The sequence below is a fragment of the Artemia franciscana genome, chromosome 15, assembly GCF_032884065.1.
Source record: "Artemia franciscana chromosome 15, ASM3288406v1, whole genome shotgun sequence".
NCBI lineage: Eukaryota > Metazoa > Arthropoda > Branchiopoda > Anostraca > Artemiidae > Artemia > Artemia franciscana.
In genome coordinates this window covers 3949074-3974370 of record NC_088877.1, presented here as the reverse complement: position 1 = coordinate 3974370, position 25297 = coordinate 3949074, and the positions used below count along the sequence as shown (strand labels likewise).

At 33.6% G+C, this 25297-nt stretch overlaps 1 protein-coding gene across 1 annotated transcript in view; it reads left to right on the top strand.

Annotated features, from left to right (window-relative positions):
* LOC136036653 (ATP-dependent translocase ABCB1-like) overlaps nucleotides 1–25297 on the top strand; it is a 164084-nt gene that overhangs the window by 90466 nt on the left and 48321 nt on the right. The window contains exons 11-14 of the mRNA XM_065718953.1: nucleotides 4977–5180; nucleotides 16808–16978; nucleotides 19455–19653; nucleotides 23253–23308. Coding sequence (XP_065575025.1) covers nucleotides 4977–5180; nucleotides 16808–16978; nucleotides 19455–19653; nucleotides 23253–23308 — 630 coding nt within the window. The remainder of the gene's footprint in view (nucleotides 1–4976; nucleotides 5181–16807; nucleotides 16979–19454; nucleotides 19654–23252; nucleotides 23309–25297) is intronic.

Here is a 25297-nt window from a genome sequence, read left to right as displayed (position 1 = left end):
TTCAAGATTGACCTCTCTGTGGCAGGAGCAGGTGTTATGGATTATGCTCCCTAAATATTTGAACTCCATGACTTGCTCATTGGGCTGGTTTGCACATCGTAGGTCCAGTTGAGATCCGGTGTTGATCATAGCTTTTGTTTTTTGGCATTATTTTCCAAACGACCAGGAGAGGCCATAACGACCGGCAGCGTCTCCGGCTTGGTCGGAGATTGCTGAACTTTTTCTTTGCAGGTATGCTGGAAACTAACATTGTAGTTTTAATGCCCCCCCCCCCAAAAAAAAAAATAACAAAAAATCCGGAAATATCATTCCTTGTTTTTTTTTAAATTGCCACTTTTGTCAAGTATTGGCGCCCTTGTCACAATGTGTCCCTCCCAAGATCTCGCCTATTGACACTCTTTTCATATTTCTCTCCCTTCCCTCAACCCTAACGAGGCCCCATCCTTAGCCCTGGACAGGGCTACTTGGAGAAGGCTGACGGTGCTGTCAACCATTTCCCTCTACGCTGGCGACCCTGCTGAGCAAGAGCGTTCAGTCAAGTAAGTTAAGCAAGCCCTTATTTAACATACAACCCATGTTCATTATTTGACATACTGTCAGTCAAATGAATACCTATAGCTACCCGTATATATGTGCCCGCACCCTACATTCCTACCCATACCTGTAACGAGTACCTATCGACAATTGGTGTACATGTCTGTAAGCTATTACTTGTTGGTTGGTCCAAGACAGTAGCAATGTTTATGATATTGTCTTTTTTCCTTTTTTTTTTAGCGTGAAGTTACTATAATTTGTGCAACCAAAATATATGTATTCTTCATTAATTTTTTTTCTGCTTTAGTTTTTTTCCTTTTGCTAATTCAGCGCTCTTTTTCTTGGTAAAGAAGCCTCTTGTATATTTGTAAAATCTAAATAAGAATATGATATTTTTAATCTTAGGAAACTAGAGCATATTTAAGGGAAAAGAGGTCACCTTTGGGATAAAGCTTCTCCAGAACTTCCTAAAATGTATTGTATACTGTGTTGTGTTGTATACAGAAAAATTGTAATTATCTATCATTATCTACTGTGGAAAATGCGATTGCTTATTGTTCACTATCTGCATTAATAATTTTCTGATAAACTTAGCTTTGAAAATTAAAGTTAATTCTTAATAAAAAAAAAATAAATCCATACGGTCTGAAATTAAAGATTTCTAGACCATCTCACAAAACGTAAAATATTCACAGAAAGTAAGACAGCTGAAACTGATTTTAGTTTAAACATTTTCCTCGATCTATGGAATTAAAATCATTTAAAGGCTTATGTTCTGCGGTACAGTATTTGGTTTCCTATGCTCACACTGCAGAATACAAAATTGTTTAACATAAGATTTATGTTTACTGAGAACAAACAACCATCAAAAGTCATTCCAATATTTTCTGTGTTCCTACAAGTCACTGAACTGCTCTCGTAGCTTCATGCTTATTACCATGGTATTATTCAACGTTAATTCTGTTTTTTAAGGTTAACAATTTGATTCGAAAAATTCCCAAATCGCTTAAGTCGAACCTCTTAAGCGTCTCCTTTAAAGATGAAAATTAATTCGAACACCTTTTTCAAAAAAATCAGTCTTTCAAAGAAAAGTTAAGACCGTAAAACTACTGGCAAAACTGTGAAACTAGCACAAATCACAACAAATAAATAAATTAAACCCAGAACGAACAAAAATCATATGCAGCGTAACAGTACTGCATAAGTAAAGAGCAATGTAGGTGCAATGTATTATTTACTTATTATTTAAACAAGGACACTTCGTCTAGAAGGATTTTTCGTATAAACTTCAAAAAGGGCTCATTCAATTGGAATTTGAAAAGGCTTGTGCTCTTTTAAATAGTTGAAAGTGATTGGAGGTAAGTGATTCCCACCTCAAGTTGTATTTTCTCAAAATACATCTGACAGAATTTTTAGATTGTCATTTGTTCAAAAAATAGTTCAAAAATCAGATAATAGGGCATTTTTGGTTGACACAACCCCTAGAGTCTGGGGGAAGGGTTGTAAGTTATCTACCCCGTGTCTTTTCATAACAAGAACATAATCGGCACTTCAATTAAAACAAAATACATTTTAAATGTTTTTTTTTTTACTTAAGTAAATTTTTTTAGTTATTTTGGTTTTCGACTATGCTGAACAAAACGGCTATCTCAAAATTTTGATCCATTGACTTTGGAAAAAAATGAGCGTGGGAGGGGGCCTAGATGCCCTCAAATTTTTTTGGTCACTTAAAAAGGGCACTAGAACTTTTCATTTCCGTTAGAATGAGCCCTCTTGCGACATTCTAGGACCACTTGGTCGATACGATGACCCCTGGGGAAAAGAAAAAAAAAAAAAAAAACAAACAAATAAACACGCACCCGTGATTTGTCTTCTGGCAAAAAATACAAAATTCCACATTTTTGTAGATAGGAGCTTGAAACTTCTACAGTAGGGTTCTCTGATACGCTAAATCTGATGATGTCATTTTCGCTAAGATCCTACGACTTTTAGGGGTTGTTTCCCCCTATTTTCCTAAGTAAGGCAAATTTTCTCAGGTTCGTAACTTTTGATGGGTAAGACTAAACTTGATGAAACTTATATATTTAAAATCAACCTTAAAATGTGATTCTTTTGATGTAGCTATTGATATCAAAGTTCAATTTTTTAGAGTTTTGGTTACTATTGAGCCGGGTCGCTCCTTACTACAGTTCGTTACCACGAACTGTTTGATACGGCCTCTTGACAGCATGTATTTGCATAGTGTGTTTTGGTTTGTAACAATATTGTTTCATGATTCTTCAATTTTTCCGCCTTAGTATCCTTAGCTTTAGTAGCAGAAATGGTATTAGCAGTAATAAAAGTAGTAGAAGTAGCCGTAGTAATAGTAGTAGTATGAGTATTAGGGGTAGAATTAGGCTGCAAATAGTGTCTTTTGGTTAGCTCAACATTCCCCTTAATAAGCCCTGTACGTTTCAACTTCACACGTCAAACCGTTCCTAAGATATTACTGATACAGCGTTTTGACAAACTGCATAGAGAAAACGTTTTTTTAAAATTCAGTTCATTTCCTCCCCCTCAATTTTTACTCAAAGTTTAACCTTAAACGTAGTTGTGATAATATTCAAAGTAGTGACACAGTTACATAGTTGTGATAGTGGCATAGTAGTGACAGTGTTTACAGCAGTGATGTTAGTGCTAGTAGTAGTATTAACCGTAATAACGCTAGTCCTAGTAGCACCAGTAGCACTACCGTATTGCCTTTTGGTCCGTTGTTCTTCCCCAATCCCATTCTTAATGCCCAAATCCATTCTTGAGATACACAATTTTGACAATCTGCATGCACATAGTATGCTTTGATTTAGTTCAAATTTTCTCTCAATATTCTTTTAAATTTTTCACTTTCATGCACTTTCCTTTAACAGTGTAAAATTATAGCAGTAGTGGTATTAGTAGAAGTAGTAGCAGTGCTAGTGTTGTATTAGTGGTAGTAGTAACTGTAGTAGCAGCAGAACTAATAGCAGTTCTAGAATGTAGATACTTTATTTGATCAGTTTAAAATACCCTCATAATATACCGGAGGTTTTATCTTGATGCAGCATTCGGTTCCAAAAATATTACTGATGCACTCTTAGATCCCTTTTTGACGCCCTTTTTGTCTCAATCCTCTTAGTCTTACAAGTAGTTTTAATCGTGCTAGCAGTTTGAGTAGTTTGGTAACAGTAACAATAGTAGTAGTAGTAGCAGTAAAAGTAGTAGTGGTGGTAGTATTAGTAGTAGTATGTACATATTACCTTTTGGTCAATTTATTTTCCCCTTTAAACAATCTCTGAAAGTTCTGCCCCTTACATAAAAATCTTATGCCCCCAGGGCATAATTTACAGCCCTTGCCCCAGGCTTTGGGGGTTTGTTTCAACCCTGGAGTCATTGTTATATGATCTTTGGACTATCTTAAACAAAATAGCTATAAAAAAAATTTCGATTGGATGTATTTGGGGAAGAGGGCATGGGGGAAGCTAGTTGCTCTCCAGTCACATTTGACTCTAAAAACTACTATAACGTCTAATTTTCAATCAAATGAGACCCTTTAGAAGTTTATACGACCAGCGCTTCCATAAAAAACCTTGTAAGTTAACAATGAGAAAATAGTGTAGCTCACAGCCCTTGCCCTGAAACCTATGGGGGGGGGCCTCCATAGGCCTCAGGTCACAATTCGTTTATCATAATTACTGGACCTTTTAACTACCCTGAACAAAATGAATGTTTCAAGGTTTTGATAGGATGTTTTTGAGGAAATGATTTGCGTGGGGGATGGTTGCCCTTAAATAAATTTGACTCTTAAAAAGGCGACTAAAACTTCAAATCAAATGAGCTTAATCGACAGTTGCTTACAAGTTTATACGACAGTTGCTTCTATACGAGGAGCGTTGATGGAAAAAAAATAATACATTGCTTTACATTGCTACATTGCTTTTCACTGAGGCAGCACTATTAAGCTGCATGTGAGAAGGATGGTTTTCCTATTACCCTTCTCCTATCACCGGTAAATTTTGAGCTATAACAGCTTTTAACTTATAACCTAAGTTTTTGTGTTCTATAAAAAAACACAATCAAGAACCAAGTGGTTTTCAGCTTTCATATGCAGCCAGTGTGGTCTTGAAGTGTATTTAAAATATACATTACAATTCATTTTGCCGTGGAATATCCACGAACTAGGGTCATTCTGTTTCAATGGTTAAGCCTTCTGCATTCTCCACTTTGTCTTTGACTCGTATTTAGATTTAGCCCGATCACTGTTTAAGCAAGGTTCTTAGTTTAGATTGAAAAATAAATCGTGACCTTGACTCGTTTTTCTCTTGTGACGAATTAAATTATAGATTTAAATTAATATTGCAACATTTCCCAATTATTCATTTTTAACTAAATAAAGATCCAGATTTTCCAATGTGCCTTTTGCTTTTTAGATTACTATAGACGGGAGAGACATCCGGGATCTGCATGTCGGATGGCTTCGAGGCCATATTGGCGTTGTTGGTCAAGAGCCAGTGCTATTTGGAACGAGTATTAAGGAAAACATCAGATACGGAAAAGTGGGTGTAGGTGATGAAGCCATCATCAGAGCAGCAAAGGAGGCAAACGCACACGATTTTATCACCAAGCTTCCACAGGTAAAGAATCTTTAAGATTAAAAAGTCGTTAAAATTTGAGGGGGTTTGCCTAAAGTTGTAACTTGCACACTTTGGACTTCACGTTAATTCATTTTATTTATAACAAACTTTATAATAAACTCAAGACTCCAGAATAATTGTATTAGTGATTCGTAAGCTTCGCTGGCATTATTCATGGTTAATAGATTTGCTTATCTAAGTATGAAACATGTCTATCGAAATTTTCACTATTCTGAGCAATTGCATTACTGAATTGAATTCATTCAACGATAATATTCAAATGTTTACTTGACATACTTTTCCCAAAGTCAATCTCCAATTAAAAGTGAGGTCCAAATGAATATTTGCCTAAATTCCTGGTATGTCCCTAAACCTTTAAATAGTTACTTCTTTTGGCTTTTATCAAAATTTTAACTTAAAAGAAGCAGCAGATATCTGTAGGAAACGACTTTAAATTAACGTGAAATGCTGAACAAACCTATTTTTAAGTTGTCCTTCCCAGATATTAACCTCAAACCGTGTGGGTGGCCATATTAAGTTATGTGTTTGTAGGTGTTTCTCGCTACCTAAGCATTTCAAAAGAAGCTTTGGAGTAGGAGTTGAGTAGATAATCCATAGATGCCACATTGAACTAGTTGGAGCAATGATCTAGACTTGATTTTCTAGAGTAATTTCAAGTCTCTAAGAAGGTCTTGGAAGCCAAGCATTAAGTAGCCAGCCATATTTGTCGGGATATAGGCTATAAAAATATGATCGAAAAGGTTTTCTAGATTTTTGGTGCTGGATGATCGTATCAAATTGAGCCACTTTTAGAAGACTTATCAACGGAGAAATCAACTTTCAAGTGGTGAAGTTAATCAGCTCTCTCGATGGCATTAGTCTTAAAGTGGTGTTTGGCGGCCAATAATGACCGCTCATTCTAAAGCGGGTGACAGAAAATGAACTAGATCAAAAGGGTATTTGTAAATCCATTTTTTTTCAAAATAGCATGATTTCAATATCTTTGGACCAGAATAAGGTATCAATTTTTATTTTCTTGGGAAGTTCAGGAGGTCAGTTTTAAAGTGATGTCAGGTGACCAAAATAACCGTTCCTTCGCGAAGTACCCCCTATGCTTTATTTGATTAAATTAAACAATCATGAGAGCGGCATGAAAAGTGCTTAGAATCTTCAGCCATATACAGCATATCTCTTAAGTTATTTGATTAGTCAGGGCGTCTACTGTAATCTGTTTTGTTCCTCAATAACTTGTCATATTTATACAGCTGCGAGTGATCTCGCTGTATAACAGTATAAATACGTATCCCCCCCCCCCCGAAAAAAAACTGCAGGTTGGTGAAAATTAAGAAAGTAGTTTCTGAGCTTTCTAATTTTTACAATTTACTTTCCTTAGAGTTTGTAATAATATAATATGATTAAATCAAATTGGGTCTTTAGACCCGAACTGTGATAGAATCTGTATCAGTATGCGTTTTAAAATACCACAAATGCTTATACAGAAATCTCTGCTTACTTTAGAAACTAGTGATTTGTTTTGTCTGTTTTTTCCGGATAAGATTTCACGTAAATCACTTTTGAGGCAACTGTGATTTTCTTACTAATTATATAAGAAATCTGAAAATAGGTTTAATCACATATGCTGATTAAGAGGATCAGGATTATGGGTTTGTAATACAAGACCGAGCAGTTTGTGGGTTGTCATAGTCGACCTTACTGAGGATTCCAAATCTCATTCTCAGTATCTCATTTGGCTCTTAAGATACTTAAATATTTCATTCTAGAACGTGTCATTTCCCGTTTTCTTAGTAACAGAAAAAAATTAAGAATGAAAATTTAGTAATTAGAAAATTATTCTTACCTATAGTGATGCTTGAAAATTTTGTTTTTACAAGTAACAACTCATTAATAACAAAAAAGATCTGTTTTTGACATAGTTTAGATTTTCTTTTGTATAAGACCTAGGATTTATTTCTACCGAATCGTTTTAGCGAGAGTACATTGAAATATATCTTGTTCCTAACTGCTCTTACCAAAAACCCAAAGTTTTTATATATTCAGATCAAACAATATCGAACAAAACGATATGGATATATTAATATTCGCTTAAACTTAAGAACGTTGCCAACGCAACGTTTTAGTTCTTCCAAAAAAGTATGGATTCTAATTTTCAATTTCATCATGTACGAATATATACTTTCTGTAAATCCCTTTGAAGTTATTTTTCTGGTAAATCAACCCCCTAAGGAGTTGTTTTGTTCAAACAAACCCCTATCCCTCCCCTTAAAAGTTGAATGCATGTAACCTAAATATTCTGTTTTTCACAAGTGTAACTACCTTTGAAGCCTTTTGTTATCTTTTTAATGACTATTATGTCACTCTTTGTTTAATAAATCACTTTAATAACGAGTGGACTGATTAGATATATTTTGGAAACTAATTACTTAAATGACACATCATTTTCATAGGTTTATGGTCCTTTGTTTGTTTTACTTCAAATGAAAAGCATTAATATTTTTTTCTCGGAAAGAGACCATTAAAATCTTTTCAAAAATTGTGTTATAGAGAGCGTTGATGAAATCAATAAAAGTTCCATTATCCCTTGGAAAATAACTAATCACATTTTAAAAGTCTTGTTCGTTGCTTTACAGTTATATAATTGAAAAGGCGTTGGTGCTGCTGATTCTGCGCCACCTTTTCTTCCGTCATGCCACGTATTTTATGTCCACAAGACACACTTCTCTCTATGTATAGCAAACTTCCGCCATACGAAGTTCATGTCATGTGATGCAACTACTTTTTGAAAGTGAAAAACCCCTAGGTTATTTTAAACACAAAATAGATTTTTCATTTTTGAAAAGGAAATTTCACTTTTTCTATGTCGGGATTATTGTTCTACAGTCATATAACTGGCTGACTGGGTGTTTAAACAGATAAGATTTTTATTAGTTCTTGGACAGAAATTTGTCTACTTTTAACCTGTTTTCTTTTTAATTATAACATGACAAAGTTAATCTTGCTCAAACTTTCAGAAATTGTTTATTGCAATCAATATATGTAAAGACTGGTGTGGGCACAATTTTTTTTTTACCAGGGCGCTTTGTATAGCAGCAGTTGCCCTAGAAACCTCGGAAGAAGCTTTCTCAATTAGAAAATGAAAGTTCTAGTGTTGTTTTTAACAGTCAAAAGTGATTGGAGATTAAACAGCCCACCTTCCACCCTACCTAATTTCCCAGACATATCCAATAATTTTTTAGATAGCCTAAAGAAATAATTTTTTAGAATTTTTAGATAATTTTTTAGATAATTTTTTTGTTCAACATAGTTGAAAGGTCCAGTATCTATGTCTCTGAGGATGTCAACTCATCAGAGCCCTCGAGACAAGGGATGTAGTTTGTGTAATGTGCCCATTAATTACAATAGGATTTATTATTGGGAGAGGGAAGATTTTCTGACAGTTTGGTGTCCGAAAGTGCCAAGGATATTCGGATGAAGCTTTCAGAAAATGCTTAGGGGAGTTATCAATTAATCAAACAACGTTATATGCATTCAGGTTTTTGAAAGGGCGCGTAACTAAAGGATGACTGAAGCTATTAAGTTGGAACTTTTGAATCCCATTTAGAATTTTTCAAGAACATTTAAGTTGCTTTAAAACTAAATCAAAAGGCACCGTGTGCGTCCTGGTTGCCGATAAGGCATCTCAGGAATATCTCAAGAACGACTGATGGTATGAAATTGAAACTTTCAGAGCTACTACTATTACTACTTCTACTCTTGTCATTGAAGTAGATCAAATGGATGTAAGTAAGTCAATTTTTGTCAAAATAGCATAATTACAATTTCTTTGAACCAGAATAGGGTATTAATTAGTATTGTCTTCGGAAAGTTCAAGAGGTGTAAAGCTAAATTAAAAGAAAGTTTGTGTGTCCAGATTTTCAAAATGGCGTATATTTTTGAAAATTAATGTAAAGTTGTGTCCAACATGCAAACAATAAGCTAACATATTGATTCTCAGAGAGATTAAATAAAAAAAAAAAAAACTTTTCTGCTGAAAGTGAGGAGAAACATTAAGTTTCAAAACGAACGGTCGTTTTGTAAATAATGCTGGTGAATCTTGCTCCACCTCCATGGAAAGTTCCTTTCCCCACGAAATTTTTTTTCATGTAAAGATGCTGCCATTTACCCCCTCCCTCTCCAACAGAAAAACCCCGCATGAAAAATGTTGTATGCTTGACATTAACCGATACAATATGTAAACAATGGGCAAAGTTCATAGTTTTTTTAGCCCTTCCCCCAGGCACTGTGATTTGAAAGAGGGGGAGGTGGTCAATTAATGGGTCTCAACGTGAGTTTTGTCACAGAGCAGTGTATTTTAAGTTATTTCCTTTTTTTAATTAAGCCCGATTAAACCCGGTTGAACCTCAAGGATATAGTTATTAGATTTTTTGACTACGCTGAAAAATGGTTATTTGTAAATCTTGACCGGGCAATTTTATGGAAATAATGAGCAAGAGAGGGGACTAGCTGCGCTCCAATATATCTGGTCACTTAAAAAGGGCTCTAGAACTTTTGATTCCGATCAAATGAGCCCTCTCCCAATCTTGCGATCGATCAGCCCTTCGATGCGATCATCCCTGGGGAAAACAAATGAACGAATAAATAAGTAAAAGCGCACCCGTTATCGTTCTTCCTGCAAAAAAAGCAAAGTTCTGCCAAAAATTCATGCCGAAAAGAGCTTGAAACCTGTACAGTAGGGTTCACTGGTATACTGAATCTGATGGTGTCGTTTTAATTAAGATCACTAAATGTTTAAGGATATTTCACTCTTTTGAAAAAACTGGGTAAATTATTTCAGGCTCTTAACTTTTGATGGGTAAAATTACAGTTCATGAATTTTACATATTTCAAATAAGCATCAAAATTACGATCTTTTGATGCATCTATTGACGCCAAGACTCTGTTTCTTAGAGTTTTGGTTACTATTGAGCTGCATCGCAGCTTACTTACAGGTCGTTACCACGATCTGCTCGAAATGCCAAAAAGACATAAAACATCGTTTTCTTTGCCAGGGAAAAAGACTATATCAATGAAAAAGAACAAAAATTCATTTTTTTAAAACTTTTCAACAAATGAAACTTTTCAAAGAAAAGTAAAGAGCTACATTAAACCCAAGATAAGTAGAAATAAAGTCAAATAATGATCATAAATCATGCAAAACTACTCTTGTTTTGTAAATGAGGGAGAATGCCCCTCTTCAACCTTGTATTCCTTATGCTAACGTATTTTACTGGTTAGTTAAATCACTTGCGAATGGAGCAAATGTGGTTTGTTGTTTGATTTGTTATTTGGCATAGTTCCAATTGTTTTACATACTGATAGTCCTTTCAATAAAGAGTTTTTTATTTACAGCGAATGCAGAAAAATAATCTCTTTCGTTCTTAACCTCTTAAAAATTTTTTTTATGAGGTTCCAATTGTCCTTGTGTATGAAAACTCTTCCTTAAGATATTAGGGGCAAAAAGATCAAGATTAAGCATTAAAAGCAGGGATTGAGGACGAAACCGCCTTCCTAAGACATGGGGTAACGTTTTAATTTGGCATTTTACTCTCGTTTCGAAAAAAAAATGTTGGTTTAATTTATTTTTTGTTTATTTTCAATAATATACCCATTCAACGTATACCCATTCGATGTATACCCAATAATAATATACCCATAATTACTCTCTTCTTCCCTCTCAGCATTTATAGCGTACTCCTCTGTTTATTTTCATCTGTATATATAATAATGAGGAGGAGGTCAGAGGTTAAGTTTGCTATCATCTGAATATTCATTCAATTCATCTGAAGTAGGCCCCATTGAAGGTTTCAAAACGTGAGCTAACAATATTTTAGGGTGTAAAGGTATCTTCCTCCTGTTGAAAGATTAGTCAGGCGCAATTTGGCCAACAATTGTTGTTCTGCTGTTGAAAACGCTAGGATTCAGTACTTTTCTGCGGCAAAATCTCTTTTGTTACTTAAAAAGAGCACTAGATCAGACAATTTTTTGTCTGAATGAACCTTCTTCCGATAACCTACAATTGCTTATTCGATAATTATCGCTTCGAAAAAACGGGATTCCGTGATCCCTTTTTTTAAACTATAATAAATCTTGCTGTTGCTTGTGTTGAATTCAAAACTCTTTTTTTTTAGAATTTTATGTTTCAGTTGATAAGGATGAATTTGCTTACGACTCGTTACTAGAAACTATTAGATCCAAAATAAATGTTTGGATGCTCTTTTAAACGCGAGGAATACTACCACGCACTCTTTTGACCTCTGTTTTTTGCAGAAAATACAATTGAGATTTATAATCTTTGTGTGCAACCAACCAAACGTTTCTTAGAAGAAATTAAATAAAAAAAACGAGTTTTTTTAACTGAAAGTAAGGAGCGACATTAAAACTTAAAACGCACAGAAATTACTTCGTATATGAAAGAGGCTGCTTCCTCATCAACGCCCCGCTTTTTACGCTAAAGTTTGACTCTTTCTCTCAATTCTTCTTTTTAAAACAGTAAAAAACTTTAGCGTAAAGAACGGGGTGTTGATGAGGATGCAGCCTCTTTCATATACGAAGTAATTTCTGTGCGTTTTAAGTTTTAATGTCGCTCCTTACTTTCAGTTTAAAAAACTCGTTTTTTTATTTAATTTCTGAACGTTTTTGAATCAATGCATGTTTTGATTTTGGCTCTCCGCAGAGGAATAATCAAAACGAAATTGTGCATATTTTTTTTTTTTTGGGGGGGGGGCTAAATGGCTTTCTCATAATTTTGATCGAATGATTTTGAAAAAAAAAGAGCGGGGGCGAAGCCTAGTTGCCCTCCGATGTTTTGGTTAATTAAAAAGGCAACTAGAACTTATAATTTTTTACGAATCTTTTTATTGGTAAAAGATTTACGTAACTTATAAATTAGCTTACGTAAAGAACTTTTGTATTCTCATGTTTTTATTACATATATGAGGGGATTCGCCCCATCGTCAGTACCTCGCTCTTTACACTAAAGCTTAAATTTTATCCCAATTCATTAAGAATGACCCCTGAATCACAAAAGCCGTAGAATAAATAGTTGAAATTACTAAAAATACTTTAGCGTAAAGAGCTAGGTATCATAAGGAGGTGAGCCCCTTATATGGGTAATAATTTCTGTTTGTTTTAGGTTTTATTGCTATTCCTTACTTCCAGCTGAAAAAGCTTTTTCACATTTATTTTTTAATTTTTTTTTTAAATAATGCTAGTAAATCCTGCTCTCCCTTCATGGAAGTTTTCTTCTCCCATGACAAATTCTGGATGGAAAGTTCCCCCAGCATATCCCCCTCTTCTCAACCCCTCCCCCCAACCAAAAAAATCCTCCTGAAAACGCCTGTATACTTCCCAATAACCATTACTATATGTAAGCACAGGTCAAAGTTTGTAACTTGTTGCCCCTCCCACGGGGACTGTGGGGGAGTAAGTCGTCCCCAAAGACATATTTATAAGGTTTTTCGACTACGCTGAATAAAATGGCTATCTCAGAATTTTGATCCGTTGACTTTGGAAAAATAATTAGCGTGGGAGGGGGCCTAGGTGCCCTCCAATTTTTTTGATCACTTAAAAAGGGCACTAGAACTTTTCATTTCCGTTAGAATGAGCCCTCTTGCAACATTCTAGGACAACTGGGTCGATACGATCACCCCTGGGGAAAAAAAACAAAAAAAAAAACAAAAAAACAAAAAAACAAATAAACACGCATCCGTGATCTGCCTTCTGGCAAAAAATGCAAAATTCCACATTTTTGTAGATAGGAGCTCAAAACTTCTACAGTAGGGTTCTCTGATACGCTGAATCTGATGGTGTGATTTTCGTTAAGATTCTATGACTTTTAGGGGGTGTTTCCCCCTATTTTCTAAAATAACGCAAATTTTCTCAGGCTCGTAACTTTTGATGGGTAAGACTAAACTTGATGAAACTTATATATTTAAAACCAGCATTAAAATGCGATTCTTTTGATATAGCTATTGGTATCAAAATTCCATTTTTTAGAGTTTTGGTTACTATTGAGCCGGGTCGCTCCTTACTACAGTTCGTTACCACGAACTGTTTGAAAAGGGGCTCTGACATTTCACAAGAGAATGCTAAGGTCATTGTTTCCATGGTTTCCACAGAAAAATCTTTGAAAAAATAATTTTACATGGTTGTCCCCTCCAACCTCTTTCTCGATGTAATACCTTAAATTAAGTTTCCTTTTCCCAGATCATACTGCCTTTCTATGACGAACAAATAAACGTTCAAATGGGGATAATTTCACTTATCTAGATTATGAAAACAAATACAAAAGTTTAGATATTTCAATCACATATACGGCGATCGTCATCAATGGAAATACTAAAGTATTAAAATTAAAACTGGCGTATTTATAAAAAACAAAAAAAAACAATTAATTTCCGTTTCATTCGCTAGATTTGTCTGAGAGAGTTCAATAATAGAATTCATTCAAAGTCTTAAAGTTTAAATTTAAAGTATTAAAGAAACACTTTACATATCAAGGTTTTGAATGAGCTTTGGTATTGAACCCTCTCAGAAAAATCTAGTAAATGAACCGAAAGTTAATCATTTCGTTTTGTATAAATACGTTAATTTTAATTATAATACTTTAGTATTTCTACTGAGGGTGATCGCTGTATATGTGATGAAAATATTTAGACTTTTATACCTGTTTTAACTGTCTAAATAAATGGACCTATTCACATTTGAGCGTTTATTTATTCGTCGAACCTCTTTCACTATCCGTAGCATGTGTATATTTATTTTATAATATAATATTCAAGCATGTGAATGCATTATATAAGAATGTTAATGCGATCTTTCATGTTACACTTGCAATATCCCTACAATAAGAGAGAACTAATAACTGGTAGAATAGGTATCACATTCTTAAACAAAAATTTGCTTGAACGAATACATTATGAATTAGGTTCTCCCCCCTCCATCCACAGCCTTTCTTCCAATATTAGTCAGCAAACTTACTGAAAGCTAGAAATGTCAGCATGAAAATGGACTTTTAAGGATTCAGGTATCCCTCCAACCGAATAAAGATGCACTGGCCTCTCCCGCCAGGAGAGGATACATGTCTATGTATAATCATTTATCAGTTGAATAAAGTCTTAAAATCATTGTCAACACCATTTACGTGGAGATTTAGATCCGGGGTTGCTAGGAGTTGTAACAAAATACTGAATTCACGCTTTTTGCTCAAAGTATTATTTCTTGAATAATTTCTATGAAAGAAATACTTTTTCCAGATTTATTATCAAAATTGGTATTTTTTTTTTTTATTTTACGTTTTAAAAAGCAACGTGTTGATCATTAGCAGACTTTGTTTTCCCTTGAAAAAGTGACTTTTTCTTTTTTTTTATGGACACTAATTTACGTAGCAACAGGTAAAATTCTCATAGTTATATCATTAGTGTCATTATGTCATAGTTAATCGTCATAACTATGTATTCTCATAGTTATCAGAAAACGCGCACATTTTGCATAATGTTGTTCTTACAATACAATATATCTGTAATATAATAATATAATATGATATATCTAATAATAATCCAATAATATAAAATAATAATATTTTCATTCGTCAAATCTTCACTCGAAATGCTAAGAAAAAAAAAATAGACTTTCCAGTATGTTGCTTTTTGTTTAGTCATACAATATACGACCGCAAATAAAGAACTGAAATAAGGAAGAAATAATGATGATATATATATAACCTCTCTTATTGCTCGGTTAAAATCGAAGGTCATAAATAAATATATCCTGTTTTTCTTCGATATTATGAACAGCTGCTAGTGAGAAATATGCTAATTCCAAAGAGGTAGGAAACTATCAAAACGTGTCAACTTTCGTTTATAAAAAAAAGGGTATACCCAGATATTAATGACCTGAACAGGAAAAGGGGTTTTCGCCTAAATTGTTTGCCCCGCTAAATTTTGAAGGAAAACCTTATTCAGGGATACTTTTGTTGAAAAAAACATTTTTGTATTTTCATTGAAAAATTGAAATGCTGGAAGTCTGCAAATTTGGTAAATACAAGAAATTTTAACCAAGTCAAAGCAAACTAAATGCATACAAGTTTTGAAATAGCATATAATCCCATAAATTTGATTTCACATCAGGACGAACCAAATTAATAATTACCATTATCACTATTATTACTAGAAAGGGCTACTATTATTACTACTTCTCCTCTTACAATTGAACTAAATGAAAAGAACGTAAGTGCATCAAGATATCAAAATAGTACAAACACCTTGTCTTGAGGATGGTATTAAGTTTTATGTTTCAGGTAAATTTGAGGAAGTGTAAAACTAACTCGAAAGATACTATTTGTGTTCTGATTTTCAAAAGGGTGTATATTATTAAAAATTGTTGAAACTTTTCTCCAACAAACAAGCAGTAAGCCAAACTGGATTCTAATAAAAACGAAACGAAACTATTTAAAATATTCTTTTCTTTACGAATGATAAAGACTAAGTCAATAAATTAACTAATTGAAATTTATTTTATAAAAACTTTCTATAAATTAAGTTTTTCAAAGAAAAATAAAGAACTACATTAAACCAAAATGAGTCAATAAAGTCAATTAATTTTCAAATCGTAAAATTACCACAAATAACCATCATTAAATGATGAAACCCAAAACAAAACGAATTTACAATAAATAAACGAGTCAACTCAAAACAAGCAGAAACTAAGATGAGTAGGGCTGAGACCCCCACGCCTTTTGTAGACCAGAACATAAATTGCACTTCCATGAAAATATTTCCTTACCTTAGATCTTACTTCTTCTAAGGCCAGGTGTGGTGCATAGGGCGTCTGTAAAGCCTCGCCAGACGTCTCAGAGTGGAGCTGCTGCAGTGAAGACCTCTAATTGCGGTCGAAGTGACAACTCTGCAGTCCTCAGGTCTTGGTCATACTGTCGTCTTAAGGTATGTTTCGGTCGACCTCTTTTGCATTTCACCACTGGGTGCCATTCGTATACGGTTGTTGGAAGTCGGTCCCCAGTTATTCGAAAGACATGACCAAGGTACGTCCACCTCCTTCACTTCAGAAGATCAGTAATAAGAGGCTGACAAGTTTGGTGACGAATTTCTATATTCGTGACCTTTTCATACCACGGTATGTTCAGGAGTCTTCTAAGGCACATATAATTCAAACGCCTGATCACGCTTCTCCAGCTGTATATTTAGTTTTCAGCACTCTCTAGCATAAAGGGGAGTGGACATCATATTGCTGTTTAGAAGACGTAACTTTAAGCGTAGTGAGTTTTTACTACTACTCCAAATTGGTTTTCATTGTAATACGTTTCAAATGTTGTTTCTTTTTTAACTTCAATAATAAAATTTTTTAAGGCTTTGAGCGAAAAATATCAGTGTATGTATCAATGCAATTTATTTTGTTTTTCAGTAATTTAGTTTATGAAAGGGATTTTTTACTATTTTTTTCGCTTTTTAAGAGACGAAAATATTCAGCAAGAAATAAGATTTTGGTACTCCTATACTTATATGTTTGGAAAGTTGTGTAGCAATATAAGCTAAAGAGGAAGTCTTTTCTTCTAGGGCTATGACACATTGGTTGGTGACAGAGGAACCCAGCTAAGTGGAGGTCAAAAGCAGAGAGTTGCAATTGCGAGAGCTTTAGTCAGAAATCCAAAATTGCTGCTATTGGACGAAGCAACTTCAGCATTAGATAATCAAAGTGAAGCAGTTGTTCAGAGAGCGTTGGATAAGGTTCGAGGAGGATGAGTCCATTCATTTTTCTACATATATTTTCATTTACCAAAATTACATTTTTAGATTGCCTAGAATCAAAAGGATTAATCGACAATGTTTGTATAATTTAGCTGGTGAACTACCATCATAGAGCATCGAGTATCTACTTTGTATGACAACTAATCTACAATTTTGTGCTATTTACACTATTTACTGCAACGTTCTATGTACAACTGAACTCTGCGATTAATATTTGAGGCTCGTGATTTTCGATGAATAGCCCAGTGAGCGTATTTTAGTGAGGAATTCTTACCTTCAATTCACTGAGACACGGCAAAAATTTTTTTTTATAATTGTTATCAATCATTGTTGCCAGCAGTTAAAACATTAGGTATACACTGGAAAGGAGAAAATAATATTGAAGCAAGAATAATCTTTTGACCCCCAGACTATTTCACATTTACATGGAAATATCCTTCGTTCATTATTCATACAAAAGATTTGTTAGCTGTTGAAAATAGACATTGGGTTAACACTTACATATCACAGTCAGATACCCTGCAGAACGATGCACGGAGCATAGCTGAATTGAAAAGTCATAGGAGTGGAAGCTGGTACCAGCGTCAAAAATATAAATCACTAGTTTTATTTAGTATTTGGTGAATTTACTCCTTTTTTGGCCTGCCCTAATCTGTCAAACAGTCATCTTTTAAGGTCCTATCAAATGTAGAGGAGGGACATAAAAGCATATCTACCACCTTAAAGTAAAAAAATTCAAAACCGGGACAGACAAACCGACAGACCGACAGACAGACAGACCGACAGAATTTGCGATTGCTATATGCCACTTGGTTAATACCAAGTGCCATAAGAAGGACGGTCTTATAAGTCAAGGTTCTCTAAATATTTCTCTAATTCTCTCACAAAATGTACCTTAATCATAGTTTGTTTTACGAAAGAACCTAACTTAACTTTTTGAGTGTGTTCTGAATAATACACAAGTACCTCAAATTTAGAGGTAGAAGAAGAAAGCATATCTACGAGCTTAAAGTGAGCCAGCCGACTTAAGAAGCTAATCTATGCTGACCTTGTGTAAACTGGATAACGAATTAGTTAATTTTTGAAAGCATTTTACAGATTAATTATAACTTAACAAAAAATGTATGCTTTAATCCTATAATGTTGCAGACTAAGCGAATCAATTATGCTCTCTACTTAAAAATTCCTGCTCTTCTAAGAAAGTCGCCAGACAGTAAATTGTGTTTACCGCTTGCAATTTCTAATCTTTTCCTTTCCATATTAAAACTCCAAAAACACAACTTTTACAAGTTTTCTGCTGTCTTTCGGTAGACCTGATAGTTGGGGTCTATTCTTCGTAAGCCTTATAAGTGTTTGTGCTGCTGCGTAACCCTAAATCACCAGTGTTGTTCCCGGTCCACCAGTGATATAGTATATTTCAAGAGGAATAGATTTAAGAGAGGCAGAGATTAAAAACAGATCAAACATGAAAACGTGAGGAAACATTGGAGAGATTTTAAAACTCTGATACAACTCAGGGGAGGAGTGTAAGAAAAATGCTCGAAAGAAATTATTTATCCCGCTCGAGAGAGGTTGTCATATATCTATATCCTGTAGTGAATATTTTACTTTCATTCAAATCGTCCTTTCCTATGATTAAATAAGTAAAACAAGTTTTTTAAACTGAAAGTAAGGAGTGTCATTAAAACTTAAAACGAACAGAAATTATTCTGTATATGAAAGGGGCTGTCCCCTCCTCAACGCCCCGCTCTCTAAGCTAAATTTATTTTATTGTTTTAAAAAGTAGGGTTGTGAGAAAGAGTCAAACTTTCGTACAAAGAGCGGACCGATGAGGAGGTGACAGCCCCTTTCCTATATGTAATATTGTAAAATTTTGATCCGGTGGCTTTGGAATAAAATGAGCGTGGGGTCCTAGTCGTCCTCCAATGTTTTCGGTCACTTAAAAAGGCACTAGAAACTTTAATTTCCGTTAGAATGATCCCTATCGTGACATTCTGGGAACACTGGGTCGATACAATCACCCCCCGGAAAAAAACGGAAACACGCATCCGTGATCTTTCTTCTGGCAAAGAAAATACAAAATTCCACATTTTTGCAGATAGGAGCTTGAAACCTCTACAGTGGTGTTCTCTGATATGCTGAATTAATGGTGTGATTTTCATTTTCATTAATTCTATGACTCTTAGGGGGTGTTTCCCCTTTTTTCAAAATCCATATTTAAAATCAGCATAAAATCCGATTCTTTTGATGTATATATTGGTATCAAAATTCGTTTTTTAGAGTTTCGGTTACTGTTGAGCCGGGTCACTCCTTACTACAGTTCGTTACCTCGATCTTCTTGAAGATACATGATCAGATTAATCGAATATTTTGCTTCAGCTACATGCGAATGTTTTTTCTCCTTCTCTGGTGCTCATTCTTTGTCTTTCCTCTTCTTTCTGTTTTTCCTCTTTAGGCAAGACAAGGTAGAACGACAGTAATTGTAGCACATAGATTGTCAACAATCAGAAATGCCGACCATATTTTTGTTTTGGATGAGGGCAAACTCAAAGAGCAAGGGAATCACGAGGAACTTATGAATATGGATAACATATATGCATCTTTGGTAAAGGTTCAACAAGGAGCTAGTACTAGTACTGCAGACAACAAAACAGGTATATTTTTTTTTACTTTACTTTTGTAACTGAAAGCAAGTCTTTTCAACTGAAAGTAAAAAGCAACATTACCACTCAGAACGAAAAGAAATTATTCTTTATATGATTGGGTTGCCTTCTCATCAATACCTCGTGCTTCGAGCTAAAGTTATATATATATATATATATATATATATATATATATATATATATATATATATATATATATATATATATATATATATATATATATATGGTGCTAAAATGTGGAAGTATTAGGCCTGGAACTTGAGCGCTAAATAGAAAACTGTTTGATAGTCCTAAGCAATTGGTTATCCTGCAAATTTCGTTCGACAGCATTTTTGCCTTAGTAGGGCTAAGAATCATGTTTTTTGTCACAAACAGGTAGAAATCGATGCTTCTCTTATGTATGCTTTAATTTTATCTTAAAAGGACAGCAGAACTTTCTGTTTTAGTTTCAAATAGGCCCTCTTCCAAGACTATTAGACCATAGTTCGTTACCATTACCATTACTCCTTTGAAAAATGATAATATATTTCAAGTAGTATTTTAAACATAGGAAAGTTTTAATATTTGAAGTCACTAAGAAAAGAAAACTGTTTATAGGTGCAAGTTATTAGCCAACTTTTTGCTTTTTTACATTTAGATTATTATTAGTACCAGCTGCTCTTCATTTACAGTTCAGAATCAAAATATTAAGCACAAAGACTGACAAACCAAAATGACAAGTTTCTTAGAAAAGATATTAAGAGGGGAATATACTCTCTGCCTTAAGATATAAATTTGAACACCATTCCTGAAGACTAGGTCAGACATGGGGTTGAAAAAGTGGAGCTCATAGTTCAGCCTTACCTCTAACCTACACAAGCTTCTTTAGGAAATTTTGATTCCTTGGGAAGGGGGAGTAAACAAGTGAAGTCTATCTAATTATATGGATAGATGGCTCCCATTGATTTTTTTTTTACCAAATGTATAAAAGTTCAAATTTATAGGGGTAGAAAACACGTTCTTTCAAATCCAATAGTGCATTAAATCAGCTCCATAAATTGAACGATTAAATAAAATAAAGTTCATAATTAATTGGTATTTGTAATCTAAAATTTCAGAGAAACTGACTCTTTACCAAGGAGAAGAATTTACAGAAGAAGAAGATGAATATCAAATCCTGGGTTGGCAGCATTGCCATCTTCAATAGCTCGTCAAGTGTCTTATCGCAGCAGCAAAATGCGAATGAAGAGAAGGACGCCTTACCCCTTGGTATGTACTAACTCTGAGAGGTCCACTGGAATCATGCCAGGTTTAATCATAGTGAGGAGCTATTCAATCATAGATCTTTAAAAGTAAAAATAAAAAAGAGTCCTTTTGGGTAATTTTTTTCTGGTTTTTGATAATGCCATTTTAAAATTGACAACGTTCTCCAGTTTAATATAATATCAAAGCAGCAAGAATGTCCACGGATTTAAACTGTAAGCAGCTTCAAATAATAAAACAAAAAATAATAAAGCAACAAAATAATAAATCAAAAAAATTTTTAAAAAGGGTAAATTACTTTTCCAAGATCTGAATGTTCAATTACTCTCCAGCAATCGCCCTGCATATAATCAAATATGTTTAGTACATACTATGTATTAATTAGCTATTTGGAACCCGAAAAATGCTCTAGAGGAAATTTTCAGGGAATATTTGAACAAAAGTTTTAACTGCACATTCGAAAAGGCCTATATAGACCCGAAATACTTCCCGTAAACCTCCAGATAACGATTTTGTTTTCAATAAAGCTTACCTTAGAGACTGACGTTGAAGATGACAATAGAAGTTTAGTAAAACAGAGAAAAGGAGAAGAAGAAGGAAAAATAATAAAATAATCTTTAAGGGTATTCTTTTCGGAAAAAATGAAGGAGTGAACAGCAGGGCAGTATCAAGGATCTCTGTTTAAGGGTATATTTTTGGGTAGAGGAGAGGGGGGAGAGACAAAAAAACTTTTAAAAACGCATCAAATTTTTGTGTATGTCTTTTTGTCACGTTTTTTAATTTGGACAAACATTTTTTTACTGGGGGATGGAGGGTTAAACCCCTAAATCTTCTCGTGCATACGGTTTATTCCTCTTTTGAATGCAGCACAAACACAGAATTGAATGCAGGCTTGAACTGTTGTTCAATGCCAGGGTAAACCAGTCAATATTGAAACAATATCTACAGAACTACGGATAATTATCAAAATCGTTTGCCAATTGAAAAAAACACGAAATATAAAGTATCCATGTTAAAAAAAAAATTATTCGTCAAGCAGTTCGTCATAAAAAGCTGTAACTGAGGAGGAATTTATGGCATTAAAAACTAGAACTCTAAAAACCGAATTTTTATAGTAATATATACGTCAATAGAACTGGCATTTTATGGTGAGTGCAAACATATAGAATAAAATAAATATAAAATTATTCACAAAGAGTTAAGAGAAACAGATTGCGAGTTTATATTTCACCCTTAATCTCCCTTCAGTCTGAGAATTGCTTTTAGATTAAGCCGATAGTGTGTATTGAAGGCTTCACTTTCCTTGCGTGAAACTGAATAACAGTATAAGGATAGTGGTGGGTCTGGCCTGTCTTGAACCCGGGATAAAAATCTTATTGGTACCCCCCCCCCCTTTCCCCAAAAAATTGTCATGTCAAAATTTAGTAAAATTTTGATTTATTAACAAAATTAATAATATATTTTTTTACTATTTTTAATTTGTTATTCAACTTATTTCAATATTACAAATTGTTTTAATTTAATTACCATCATATAATTATTTCATGATTTATTCTTTCAATTAATTGATATTTTAATGATTATTTTTATTTATTAACTGTCTCCTCTATTTTATTTTAATAGAAATAGAATTTCAAAAATTATAAAATGACTATAGTCATTAGATTGTGGGTGTAGCTTAAAGTATTGTATTCAGTTGAAGCGAGAGTCCCCGATATAAAACTGTATTTCCGACAAAATGCACTTCAGACCACTAAAATACAATTTCCTATTTTTCTAAAACACCCACTCCCTCGTCCCTGGGCACAAATTTTGAAGGTCCCCTTTGCAAGGATCATTATCTTTTAACTAAGATCAAAGACGTGTTAGGCGGATATTTTTTTAAATTTTAAAAAAGGGTTTGAAGGGTGAAGGCATCTTGCCTCAATTTAAGAGAGTCCTGCTTAGGAAATTATTTAGTAAGAAACTGTAAAAAAAAGTGCACTCTCTTATTATGTACAAGAAAATTTATTCTGGAAAGTATTTTTTATTTTGAAGCAATATATGGAAAATTAGTATTTTCTTGAAGTATTTGTTATGATAACGTCAAGCTTTAAGCAACCTCCGTATTAAGGATAATCCTGGATAAGATATTAAAAACCAAAGAAATCAGCAGAAAAATTTAACTTTTTCAGAGTAAAAAAATTGTGACATTAAAGTTGAGATTAACATAAATTGTTTTTTATATTAAATGACGACCTGCCTCCTCAACCTCCAATCCTTACGCTAAAATCTTCCTTTTTGCCTCAAAGCCTCAAGAATGGAAGATCTTATTGATGTGCTCTTGCTTTCAGTAATAAAATTTTCAGTTCAAACGTTAAATAGGCAACAAAAGGTTATAAAAGGTAATAAAAGACCAAATACGGTAAATTAGCTCGTTTTCTTGAAGTATAGGATAATCCTGTATAAGGTGCTAAAAACCAAAAAACATTAGATAATAAAATAAAACTTTCATAACAAAAGAAAGAGAAACGTTAGAGCCTACATTAATTATTCTTTATATAGGAGATTTACCTCCTCAGTCCATGCTCCTTACGCTAAAACTTTGTGCCTCAAAGCCTCATGAACTGAGGAGCTTATTGGTGCTTTTGCTTTCAATAATGAAATTTCCAGTTCAAACTTTTAAAAAGGCAATCATATGTAATGCCCATTGCAATTTGACCCATTTCTAATTAAAAATTTAATCTTTCATTTAATGTCAGGTGTTTAATTCATTTCTCTTTTCATTTTTGGTTGCGAAAGGACCCATCCATACCCAAAATGTTTCTTTGACACATAAAAACTTAACAAAAATTATTTTACATAAATTTTTATGCGTCTAAGTTTTTTGGAACCCCCTCCCCCACCTTTTGTAATTTAAAGTTAAGAGATTGGGGTTGAGCAGCCGACCACTTTTATATGAAATAATTCCTGTTTGATTTAAATCCCAATATGAGTCGTTAGTTTGTTTTAACTTTTTTTCTGGTTTGGGAAGGATAAGATGCAATATTCTATGATACAACAAATAAGAAATCAAACAGGGTTCGTCAAAGACAACTAACGGCCTTTGTAAATTTCCCTGACGTGATACTTTGAATTATCATCAAATTTATTCAAGAAACAAAGGTAAAAATTCTAAAATAAAGTACTGATAAAAAGAATAAAAGGTCTATAAAGATTCGCTTGCAAAATCATTTACTTAATTTTTAACAAATTTCATGATCCATGTTTTCTCTTTTTGTTGAATAATTAGTAGTTATTATGAATATTGTGTAAACATCTTTATCATTTAATTTTGAAGGACTTTTCAATCTTTAGTGAACAATCTTGAAACTTAGATGTGGCATCTTGTTTGGCCGCCAGGGGTCCTAAAGTAGAGAATGGGCGCTGAAGAGACTTAGCTACCCTCCCATCGCTTTTGACTCTTAGAAAGTGACTAGAAATGGCAACTGTCACTTAAATAACAAGCTTTTGCAAAATTTTACGGCCAATAGTTTTAAACAATAGTAAATTAGAGAGAAAAAACATTAGACAAAAGTACTAGGCCTACAATTTATGCAGTTCCTTATTTAGGGACTTGAACAATCTTTAGCTAATTCTTATAAACTCAGAATTTGACGATAGACGTTATATTAAGAACAAAGATCAAGGTAAATTTATACAATTTACACTGTTATTCGCGCTAAGCACTTTTGAGGGGTTTTTCATTCACTTTTCTGAAATTGTATAAATCAACTTAACATAATAAGCTTTTATTAGTAAATTTAAACTTAAAGTTATTATAAAACATAAAAATGTGTGGGAGTCAGTCTAAAAAGTGGCCTTGTCTATATATATATGTTGTTTTCAAACTCGTACTGTGTAGAGTTTTGGTCTTTTTACCAATAGTTCGTTCTTACGAACTATTTTACGTCATCAAACAGAACTGTAAGAAATGAATGACCATTATTCTCGAGTTTCATTGCTGAGACTCAAATAATTCTTTTGAGTAATTTCTTAGGTCCCGTTCCATTTCTGTTTACAGATTCAACAAATGAAAACATAAAAAATTGGGTACAACGTTTTAAATGGGACACTGGAAAAAGCAGAAAAAAAATTGGTAACAATAAAAAGGGCCGGATATTTTGACTTCACACCTTGACGTCTTTATAACCAAAAAAAAAACAACAACAAAACAGCCGAATTACATTAAAACAGAATATGAAAAGTCATGAAAATTCAAATTCCTTATTGTTGAGTTTTATTGTCGAGACTCAAATAAGTCTTTGGAGTAATTTCTTAGGTCCCATTCCATTTCTATTTACAAATTAAACAAATAAAAACAGATAAATTGGATATAACGTTTTAAATAGGACACTAGAAAAAACAGAAAAGA